This window comes from Schistocerca piceifrons, chromosome 2, assembly GCF_021461385.2.
Source record: "Schistocerca piceifrons isolate TAMUIC-IGC-003096 chromosome 2, iqSchPice1.1, whole genome shotgun sequence".
In the NCBI taxonomy this organism is placed as follows: domain Eukaryota; kingdom Metazoa; phylum Arthropoda; class Insecta; order Orthoptera; family Acrididae; genus Schistocerca; species Schistocerca piceifrons.
The window spans coordinates 190,126,024-190,138,534 of record NC_060139.1 but is presented as its reverse complement, the minus strand read 5'-3'; the positions used below and the strand labels follow the sequence as shown (position 1 = coordinate 190,138,534).

Here is a 12,511-nt window from a genome sequence, read left to right as displayed (position 1 = left end):
TTCATTGTGGCACTTGCTCACTTCATGTAGTGAATGGAGCTTTGAAAACTGCCTACAATAAAAGTGGTTGGAATGTTCATGAATTTCTTAGAGGTTATCTAGTACTTTATGAAGGATTCTCCTCCAAATATCACTGTTCTGTAAGATGGGTTGGAAATATTGAAGTCATGAAAAGAGCACTTGAAAGTACACCACATTTGAAAAATTATGTTACTGAAGTACATAAAAGACCATCAGAAAGTAGAAACCTCGACCAGAGCATGTGGTTATAAAACAAGTCGTCATGTAGATATTAGATTCAGTGCCACTGCTGCTAGTAAGAACTACACAGAAATATTTATCCTTATTTTCAGAAAATAGTGCACAGGTATTTTGCAAAGTCTGTACCTAAAAGTTAATGAGAAGAGGTCTTTAAATTAAAGATAGTCAAAGGTCGCTCATGTTTATCATTAAAAGTTATGCGAAGCTCCATTTTGAGAAATCCTCGAGTAACAATTGGGTTGGAAGAATTTGTATCAAACATATGACTACTCCAATAGCTGACAGAGTGGAGAGAGAATATCTTAAATTTGTGAATATACTGAAAAACAAACAAACAATTCAATCCTACAAAGGATAAACGTGATCACCTTCAATAAATTTAGAATAGAATAGAATCTTTATTTGCCTTTCAGTATGTTTTCCATGCAATTGGCATCGTCAGTGTGTTCATACATTTTTTTTTAAATTACAGTAATTATAAGTAATATCGATAATACAACAATTGTTCATTCACAGTAGTAGTAGTAGTAGTAGTAAATCATAACAGTTAAATATACAATAGTATCAAGATATATTTATGGTACATATTACGTATCCATGTAAAAAGCCTTTGTTGGTACGTTACTGTCACAAACATATAGGTATAATTCATATGGCATTTTTTGTTTCATGTAGCGTATCTCTTTCGTGTCATTGTTTAGAAACTCATCAAGTGAGTAATATGGCATAAATTTGAGCCACACTTCTGTTGTTTGCTTAAAGTTATTCATCGGTAGTTCGCTCACAGCCTTCGAGAGTTCGTTATAAAATTTCAAGCTAAGGCTGGCTCTTTTGTGTTAATGTCAGCCTTATATGTGGAAGGTCTGTGTTACTATTATTTTGAGTATTATGAACATGCACTTCAGATCTTAAAGTTCTTTATGTTCTCTTTAGCATATATTAAACAATTATAAATGTATATGCTAGGGAGTGTCATTATCTTTAGTTCTTTAAAATGATTTTTGCAACTTTGTCTTGGTGCTAGTCCTAAAATGCACCTAACTGCTTTCTTCTGCCACTTGAAGATGGTACTTGAACCCACTGAGTTACCCCAAAGAAGTACCCCATATTGCAGTTGTGAATGAAGAAAAAAAAAAAGTATGTGGAGATTAGCAGATTTTTACTGATAACGTGTCTCAGCCTGTGTAATAGAGTGTTCGAGCAAGTTTGCCACATAGGTAATTTGTGTGTGTGTCCCATGTAAGTTTTTGATCTATATGTAAACCTAGTAACTTGACCTTTTTTTTTTATAAATTCTGTTCAATTGGTTACAGGGTGAAGTAAATTTCTTCAGTTTTCAATTTGTTTATTGGCTCTGCTCCAGTCACTGCTCATTTCAGTTACTACTTTGTTGTGTTTTATGACATCTTGCAGATTTTCTCCATCTGTTATTAGTGTCGTATCATCAGCATACAGTACATTGTTGCATGGCATATGATTTGAGAAGTCATTGATGTAAACAATGAACAGGAAAGGGCCAAGCGCTGAGCCTTGTGGAATTCCTCTCTTTAATGGGTGTTGACTTTTGATAGTTCGTTTTTACTAATTGTACCCTATTGCTTAAGTATGATCGAAAACATTGTAATGGTTTATCTATAATACCATGCTGTTCTAGTTTTTTTATCATTATTTCATGTGTGACTGAGTCGAAGGCTTTTGTTAAATCTTAACAGTGTAGCACAAGTGAGTTTCTTGTTATCATATCCTTCATATATATTACTAAGGAGGCATTCAACTGCTTTGGTTGTCGATAATTCAGATCGAAAGCCAAACTGGCTCTTACTCAATAATTTATTACTTTCAAAATAATTGTAAATTTGGGTACGTATGCAGTTTTCTATTACTTTTGATATAATGGGAACTATTGATATAGGTCTATAATTGTTTGGCATTTTTCTGTCACCTTTCTTATAGATTGGGAGTGTAACTGTCAGTTTCAGACATCTAGGGAATACTACTCCTCAAAGTATGCGATTCGTCAGATATGTTGGTGGCATTAAGATTGCAGTGGCTGTGTGTTTAACAATACTTTTACTAAGCCTTTAATAGTCCTCTGTTTTTGAGTTTTTAAGTTTCTTTATAGATTTGATAATGTGGCCGGAGGTGATTTTTGACCAAGAGAATTTCTTGGTTGCTGGTGCTTGTTGTTTAAGAAGGGTTACAGCAGCTGAAATATTATCAGAATTATTTTTACAAGAAGAAGAAGAAGAAGAAGAAGAAGGAGAGCTGGCACAATTTTAAAATATTCGTTTAGGAAGTTGCTGTCTGTAGGCACTGTGGCTTCCTGTTTGCTCATATTGATTTCACTTTTTATTGTATTCCAAGCTGCTTGACAGGCATTCTTTGAGCCTGCAATATATTCATCATTTACTGTACATTTAACTGATTTTATTTCATATTTGTACAACTTCTTAAGGGTCACATAGTGTTTCCTGGCTTCCTCATTTTTATCACTATTGTTTTTTAGTAGAAGTACCAGTGTCCTCATTTGCTTGAGCTCTGGAGTGTACCACTTGTTAGAGTGCTGAGGTTTTTTCTGTTGTTAGGGGTGCATCTTTTTGTGATAAGTGGAAAGTGACTATCTTCTGCATTTTTAATGATATGTATATATAAAAACATAGAAACATTTGTCAAGAGTTTTTATATTGTTTAGTGTATTTGGCCAATTACCACCTTCAGTTCATGTTTTAATTGTGCAATATTGCTCTCTTTTAGTATTCTGAAAGCGACTGTTCAGTTCTCTCTGGGTTCATGCTGCCTATTCTCTGATTCATGTCCTGTCATGATCAGATAACTCTAACTTAATCACATCATACTTTAGTTGATCCTGATTTACATTAATAATTACATTGTCAAGGCATTCATCTAGTCTAGTAGGTTTTTCATTTATACAGTAGCAGTTTAGTGCCTTCAGGCTGTTAACGATGTCATTTAGATTTTTTCTACTTTCCCTTATATCTATATTGAAGTCACCTGCAATAAAAATTTTGTGATTTTTGTGTTTAGTGAATAATTTGATTAGTGAATTTAGTTTATCTATAAGAACTTCCTCATCATAGGTTGGTGTACGGTACACAGAAGCAATGATAATTGTTTGGGTATGCAATACTATGGCTGCTACTGCAAATACACCTTCAATGCAGTGTTTGTGTAGGTCTATCACTGAATGCTGCAGATTTAAGTTTTCTTTGATGTAGATTGCAACTCCACCATGTGCAATATTTGTTCTACAATATTTTGTGGCTAATATGTAGCCATAAGGTACACACAAATCTATTAAAGCCATGCAACCAATGCTCATTAATACACAGTATGCTACTATTAATTCTGTCTGCCAAGTACTGTAACTCATTAACCTTATGTCTTAGGGATTGTACATTAACATGAAATAATATTAAATCGTTTTTGTTACTGGGAGGAATACTTGTTGCTTTTTCTGTTGCATTATCTTTACTGTCCCTTGCAAACTGTTGTGACCAAATCCAACTTGTGTTAGATTTGGTCATTACTGGGAGTTTCCCTGTACCATATCTGCTTAGAAGTGACTCTTCTAAGTCATTTAGATGCTGACCATGGCTTGTATGACAAGCTTTGTTACAGTGACAAGGTTTGCTAAGGGGCACAATTGTAGTGTGGCAGCAGTCTGAAATATCATTTATGTCAGTCACTGTTCAATTTTTGAAATGTTTACATACTGAATTATAGAGGTTATTTGCTTTTTTAATTTCGTTGTTCGCACATGATTGTTCTATTAGATCATAATGGTTAGGTATTTTAGCCACTATTACATTGGTACGTGTTAGCTTACCCAAGGACTGTCGGTGCTTTTGTTGCTGCAACTGTTTAATTGTGATACACATCATTAGCACCTCCTATAATTACTGCATATTCGTTTGATGATAGATTCTTGCATTCTTCTTAAACACTGTCAACAACTTGGCTTAATCTTGCATTAGGTTTTACTAGTCCCTGAATTTTGAACCTTCCTGCTGCATCATCTGTTTTCAGTTTTATAGCTAACCCTCCTCCGAAACTGTGTGAGAAAACTTTTAGGTTATTATAGTGTTTATTTTTTCGTAGTTCCTTTGTGTTCGTTTGAGATCGTTTTATCACAGTTTTGTTTGGGGTTGGGGTATGTCTTCTTCGGACTGTCACTTGATGATCACTGTCATTGTTTACATGAGTTAGAGCTGAGTATCTATTCTCATCCTCATGGATTGTACAAAGATTAAGATAACTATTCACTTTTGTGTTTGTTACTTTGCGAGGCACTAGAGGCATAATCCATCCTCTACTGATTTTCTGAAAATGTGTTTGCCCTGTGGACTGGGATGATGATTCGTTATTTAGTTTGTCCATTGTTGTTTTAAATTCTCTATGGTAAACTTCCTGTTGACTTATAGCATTAGCTCTTTCCTACATTCCTCACATTTCCAATTTGTCAACAATTTTATGTCTTCTATAAGGGATGGATCAACTTTTCCCCATCTAAAGTGAAATAGTAGACAGCATTCGTTGCACTTCACACCACATTTCACATTTTTCTTGCATCTTTTACAACGAGACGAAATTTCATCACTTGAAACTTGGGTGCTAGGATCCAGTCTTCTGTCAGTGCGAGTTGTACTAAGATTTTCTGTAATCATATATGAAAGTTCGTCACATTTGTATTTTAAGTTATGTATTTCTTCTATTAACGCCATAACAATTTGGTTTTTACAGTCCTTTTTAAGTTTACTATTCATTCATTTTGATTACATTTTACACACAACAATATTTTCCGTTTTGAAACCGCAGTTGCACACTGAAAATGAAATACTGTTTCACATTTCATACATGTTATTCCTTTGCAAGCTCAGTTTTCACAGTAGCAGTAACCGGAATCGGTTTTTCTATGTCCTTAGTCTTTATTTCGGTTGTTTTTCCGGCAATATGACACACCAAGCACATATTATTACGGTAAACAGTGAATTGTTTGCACTTTTCACACATTTTCTAGGTTTACTAACAGGAATATCACACTCGTGATGTACTTCGGCCGCCATCTTTTACTTCAAAGTGTGGGCCGTGACTTCATAAAGTTGGTGTAGAAGCTGGTTTGCATGTTTCATGGAAACACTGCAGTTGAAAGAAGCTTTTATGTTAACAAAGATGTTTTAGTTGAAAACTCAGAAGAAGACAACATTGTTAGAAGGGTTTACAATGCAATACAATCATTAGGTGGTTTACTTGATAGTGAGAAACAACTGAATGTGGACATTACAAAATGAATTATACTAGCTGTGAAGCATGCTTAATCAAAGAGAGTAGAAGCCTTGAAAAACGAAATCTAATGAAAATGAACAGGCCAATCCTAAAATAACAGTTCAAGAAATAAAAGCTCAAAAATAAAAAATTGTGATTATTGAAAAGGCAAAGGAAGCAACTGAAGTTTTATACAGGGTGTTACAAAATGGTACGGCCAAACTTTCAGGAAACATTCCTCACACACAAAGAAAGAAAATATGTTATGTGGACATGTGTCCGGAAACGCTTAATTTCCATGTTAGAGCTCATTTCAGTTTCATCAGTATGTACTGTACTTCCTCGATTCACCGCCAGTTGTCCCAAGTGAAGGAAGGTAATGTTGACTTCGGTGCTTGTGTTGACATGAGACTCATTGCTCTACAGTACTAGCATCAAGCACATCAGTACGTAGCATCAACAGGTGAGTGTTCATCACGAACGTGGTTTTGCAGTCAGTGCAATGTTTACAAATGCGGAGTTGGCAAATGCCCATTTGATGTATGGATTAGCACGGGGCAATAGCCGTGGCGCGGTACGTTTGTATCGAGACAGATTTCCAGAACAAAGGTGTCCCGACAGGAAGATGCTCGAAGCAATTGATCGGCGTCTTAGGGAGCACGGAACATTCCAGCCTATAACTCGCGACTGGGGAAGCCCTAGAACGACGAGGACACCTGCAATGGACGAGGCAATTCTTCGTGCAGTTGACTATAACCCTAATGTCAGCGTCAGAGAAGTTGCTGCTGCACAAGGTAACGTTGACCACGTCACTGTATGGAGAGTGCTACGGGAGAACCGGTTGTTTCCGTACCATGTACAGCATGTGCAGGCACTATCAGCAGCTGATTGGCCTCCACAGGTACACTTCTGCGAATGGTTCATCCAACAATGTGTCAATCCTCATTTCAGTGCAAATGTTCTCTTTACGGACGAGGCTTCATTCCAACGTGATCAGATTGTGAAAATTTACAATCAACATGTGTGGGCTGACAAGAATCCGCACGCAATTGTGCAATCATGTCATCAACACAGATTTTCTGTGAACGTTTGGGTGCAAGCACCGAACGTTGGTGATGTCTTGATTGGGGTCCATGTTCTTCCACCTACGCTCAATGGAGCACGTTATCATGATTTCATACGGGATACTCTACCTGTGCTGCTAGAACATGTGCCTTTACAAGTACGACACAAGATGTGGTTCATGCACGATGGAGCTCCTGCACATTTCACTCGAAGTGTTCGTACGCTTCTCAACAACAGATTCGGTGACCGATGGATTGGTAGAGGCAGACTAATTCCATGGCCTCCATGCTCTCCTGACCTCAACCCTCTTGACTTTCATTTATGGGGGCATTTGAAAGCTCTTGTCTACGCAACCCCGGTACCAAATGTAGAGACTCTTCGTGGTCGTATTGTGGACGGCTGTGATACAATACGCCATTCTCCAGGGCTGCATCAGCGCATCAGGGATTCCATGCGACGGAGGGTGGATGCATGTATCCTTGCTAACGGAGGACATTTTGAACATTTCCTGTAACAAAGTGTTTGAAGTCACGCTGGTACGTTCTGTTGCTGTGTGTTTCCATTCCATGGTTAATGTGATTTGAAGAGAAGTAATAAAATGAGCTCTAACATGGAAAGTAAGTGTTTCGGGACGCATGTCCACATAACATATTTTCTTTCGTTGTGTGTGAGGAATGTTTCCTGAAAGTTTGGCCGTACCTTTTTGTAACACCCTGTATACTGAAATTTTCTAGTTTTAGCTAAGAATCTTACACACTTAGATGTTTACTGTGAAGTTTAACATTTGACATAGATTTTGTACCTTCAGAATCATTATATTGTCTTGAGAAAGATTGTAAATTTTCAATATATTGATGTGATGATAAATATATCTGAAAATAGTCATACCCCATTCTATGTGAGAGTTAAATGTTTTTATAGCATTTGATGAATGGTATACTAAAAGTCATACATAATTAAGTTATTCATGCTGACACAAGAATTATTGCATTCAGCTTTCATTTCAAACAGTTTCCAGGCTCACAAAAAAGTGTTTGTCATTGTACTAGCTTATTTTCGAGTGATCCTGAATATAACTAAAGAGGTAATGAAAAAGTCATGGAAAATGTCATGAATTTGATCCTCTGAAAATCTGTAAACACCCCAAATGTCCCTGTATCAAAATTGCAGTCATAGTAAATAATATTTTAGCAACCTAAAGCAGAATGAATGACTTCATTTAAAAATTTGATGAAGGCTGTGGACCCAGTTGTCACCAATATTTTAATATAGTTTAATTTTTGCAGGTGTGGGGACTTTCTAATTGCAAGATTAAAGCTGACCACATTGGACACACAGGCTACCTGAATTCAGTCACCATCTCACCAGATGGTTCTCTCTGTGCTTCTGGGGGCAAGGTAGAAAATCCATGAGTCATCTTAAAACTTTGTCTCCTTTTTCCTCCCCCCCCCCCCCCCCTCTCTCTCTCTCTCTCTCTCTCTCTCTCTCTCTCTCTCTGTGTGTGTGTGTGTGTGTGTGTGTGTGTGTGTGTGTGTGTGTGTGTACACTACTAATTATATGTTTATTTTATTATACAGTATTACATAATAAATATAAAACTGATAGTGTGAAATATCCTGCATAATATTTACTTCAAAAAGCTACAGCTATACATTGTTTTCTGTCTCTTCAAGCACTTAATTTTGCCAGTTTCTTTTGTAACAGTACCAGAGTTGTGCACTGTCTGCTTTGCTGGCTCATATTTTAAGAATGACTTCAAAAACTACAAAATTTATGCAAAAAGTAACATATCAGTGGATAGAGCATTGCTGTAAGTTTGTCTGTAATTCACTCCCTGGTGTAGCAGCTTAGTTCACCATTAGGGGTAGATGTCAGGACATGGTGGCATATAATGGAGTGATGAACGTGTTTGCTGTGATGTCAGCACACACATTTGTTTGGTCTGTTGGTTCCTTCTACCTGATATTTGGTACGAAATAATCACTGAACAGTCATAACTGATTCTCATTTAGTGAGCTGAAGGACACAAAAAAGGCAAGAGTTGAATATCACATTATGTGCTGTGTCACAAATGCCCATGTTGAGCTTGTTCAAGTTACAATCCCTGGGGTTTGTCTCTTTTCTGTGTCTTGCAGCTTTTGCACAGTTGCCTACTGAAATCCTGAAGACACTTGTGAATCACCCTGTATTAACTCAAACGAGAAGTCTTTTTGCTTAGAAGAGTAATAATCTTAAGATAATTAGTTTGTAAGAAATTGCTTCAAATGTTTGTCTTCTTGTGGGTTAGCTATTCATCGTAGCACAGGAAAAAAGTTTAGAGTGATACTTGCAGTAGTTTCTAGAAATTTCTGTAACAAATAGTCATATGGATTTGAAAATTTTCCTACAAAGATCACCTAACTTTATAAGTGACAGAAATAACATTTATAATATGGAACCTAAATGTAATTGTGATTTGTAGGAATGGAACTTCTGTGTGAATGAAACAGCGAAATTAGTCCATAATTTTGGCAAATGGTGTACTTTCTACTTGACATTTTAAATTACCTGCTTTCATGCCTTCCCGGATATTTAAATTGTGTGATATAGTACACTCATTCAGCAGAATCTTGTCAAACAACGTTTCACCAAATCCAAAAGAAATTCTGGTCATATACAAAGGCTGTTAGCAGGGTGTATACAACCCGGGAAAAACCCAGGAATTTTTTCATCTGGGAGAAAACTGGGTAAAACCCGGGAATTTTTCGGAATTCCGGGAATTTTTCATTGTTTTAGCTTTCAGTTAAATTTTTGCAATTTTGACTGCAGAATTGATTCTCTAGCAAATAATGTTATTGTATCCTGCTACTGGAGAATGATACTGCAGCAGTAAAATATAAACGAGAGGGAAAAAAGTAAAACTCTAGTGGCAAAGGAAATGTGCAATTTACAACAACGAAACACCGTGCACGCACAAGTGTCTGCAAATAGCAAAAATATTTCTAAGGCCGTAGGGTGCACACTGTAATTCTTCGTAACAATAAACTGCTTGCTATGAGCATGACGTCACAACTCTTCACGTTAGGTTCGTTTGACCAATTGCCAGCGGTGCATGCGCATTTGACTTGCGTATAAGCAGTACCTTCTCCCGCTACTTGAAGTTTGGCTGTTAGCTGTATCGGTAGTAGCAGCAAGCAGCCAGATGCAAACAAGGAAAAATTTTTCTCCCGTGCCCTCTTCCAGATTCACGCTTGCACAGAGTTGTCTGAGTTGTAGTGGGGAGGGGGTTAACCTCCACGTGACCCGTGTTTACGTTAAGTGATTTAGCTGCTTCTCTTCGTGTACAGCTCCCACGTCATACGAAAACAAACGGATTTCTGTGGCCGGGAGTTATCAAATGAATTAAAATACATTCACATAATTACGGAGGGCAAAAATATATTATTAATTTGTTTTCTGATTTTATTTTATTTCCAAGTTAGTAGCAGTCAAGCATTAATCGCCTTGCAGAACTGTGAAGTTATTTTTGCAAGTTTGCTAAAGAAATTTGGCTTTATTAATCTTGCCGCTGAGGCAGTCATTTTATTTGAAACGAAGTGTTTCATTCTACAGTATTGCCTAGTTCCAACTGTTCGCTGAATTTCAAGTGCACGTTATCATCTTCTGCCATATATGGCATTATGCCGTAGTAAAGAACCTAAAATGAGATTGCAGAAAATTTACATCCCAAAAGCCACACTGAAAAGCTTAATATCAGATGGGACCTACTTCATTGTGAATCTGAAAAAAGCCAATTAGCACTTCAAGCCGAATTATGCATTTTAGTGTGGTTTACGAAATTCCGATGCTCTTTGGAGTATCCTCTGATGCCCTATTTCTTTTATGGTGTAATGTAAGCTCTGTTAGTGCTTTATACGCACGAACATGCGGGTTTCCTACACCACTACAGTTGCACACGCACAATGCCTGTTTCTTGGCGCTCTCTGGCAACTGGTAAATCGAACCTATTTCTAACAGTGTCCGGATAGTATTGCGAACGGTGGTTAGAAAAGTGTTACTTTGAAAGAAAATTTCTTTTTACGCAACATGAATTTTGTTACGTGTGAGAAAGTGGGATGGATATCTAAATCACAGAACGTTCGAAACTGAACAGTTTGAGGACCAGCCACTTACAAGAATTTCGAGCCGAGACCTTTATGTCAGAATTTTAAATTTACTGGCACATTTGTGTGATGTATCTTAAAGTATAACATGCGCAAAAAAAATCAATATTACGTGTGAAAGCTTAGCTTCTGTTGTAGCGTGTTAATCTTAGAGACCAAAATTATATGTGAAAGCTTAGCTTTTCTTGTAGATGTATGGTACTGTGTACATTAATGTAAACCGTTAACTTTTCCTCATGCATGTTCGCACTATGTAACCAGTGATCTTGCTATTGGCTGACTATAACAGGTGTCCTATGCTTTGAATAGCTGCTGTCATTAGCTGGCGAAATCTTGTGGCTTGAGTTATGACTCGCTTACAAAAGGACATCGCAACCTCGGTTTCAACGCTCCGGAAACTAACGAGATGTGTTTGGTGCAATTCAAATTTATACTTTCGTAATACCAAAATATGCAGCGTATATGTTGCTGCAAATCAAAGGTCTTTCCAAAACTTCTCTCCTTTTTTTAATTAAGTCTCTCCAAAACTTCTCTGCCCTGTCTTCTCTTTTTTTTCCGGAAAGTTCTACGCGATTGTATAAAACATTAACCATTCAAAGGATTGATAAGTTTTACAGTTCCGAGGGAAAATCTACGGAAAACCTACTGTCACTTAGCACAGAAAAAGTGTATTTTCGCCCGGGAAAAAGCATATTTTTTAAACGGGATATCCAGGAGAAATCCGGGAATTTTTTTTCCTTGTCCTCGTATACACCCTGGTTAGTGGCACCAGAGTTAGTGTCTAGTCCCCAGCAAATGAGACAGGTGCTGAAATTGAGGTTAGCAAACGAAAAGCTGAAATTCTTAACTCTGTTTTCAAATGTTCATTTACAAAGGAAAACCTGCAAGAATTGCGCCGATTTAATCCTCTGCCATTGAAAAGGTGAATGAAATAAGTATTAGTGTCAGTGATGTTGAGAAAGCTGACATTGTTAAAGTGGAACAAAGCTCCAGGCCCTGATGGAATCCCTGCCGATTCTGTACTGAATTTGTGTCAGTGTTAGCCCCTCTTCTAACTATAATCTGTCTAAAAACAAAAAACTGTGCCAATTTCTTGGAAAAAGGCGCAGGTCACACAAGTCTAAAAGAAGGGTAGCAGAAGTGATGCCCAAAACCACCTTCCAATGCCAACCAGCATGAATTTTGAAAACATCGATCATGTGAAATCCAACTTGTGCTTTTTCTCACTTGATATACTGAAAGCTATGGAGCAAGATAACCAGTTAGGCGCTGTGTTTCTTGATTTCCAAAAAGCATTTGACTCGGTACCACACATATGCTTATTATCAAAAGTATGATCACATGGAGTATCAAGTCAAATTTGTGACTAGATTGAGGGCTTTTTGGTAGGGAGGACACATGTTATCTTGTATGGAGAGACATCGTCAAATGTGAAAGTAACTTCAGGTGTGTTCCAGGGAAGTGTGAAAGTACCATTTGAGAGAAGCTGCATGAATATTCAGTCATATCTTGATAAGACTTTAATGTGGTGCAGAGGTTGGCAAGTTGCTCTGAATGTTCAGAAATGTAAACTTTCGCGCTTCACAAAACAATGAAACATAGTCATAGGATATTATAATATCAATGAGTTATTGTTGGAATCAGCCAACTCTTACAGATACTTGGGTGTCACACTTTGTAGGGATACGAAATTGAACGATCACATAGGTTCAGTTGTCGGTAAAGCAGTTGGTAGACTTTGTTCATGAACAATCAGTCTA

At 37.2% G+C, this 12,511-nt stretch overlaps 1 protein-coding gene across 1 annotated transcript in view; it reads left to right on the top strand.

Moving 5' to 3' along the window:
* Positions 1 to 12,511, top strand: part of LOC124777912 (guanine nucleotide-binding protein subunit beta-2-like 1) — a 101,806-nt gene that overhangs the window by 53,858 nt on the left and 35,437 nt on the right. Inside the window, exon 5 of the mRNA XM_047253464.1 lies at positions 7,896 to 8,006. Coding sequence (XP_047109420.1) covers positions 7,896 to 8,006 — 111 coding nt within the window. The remainder of the gene's footprint in view (positions 1 to 7,895; positions 8,007 to 12,511) is intronic.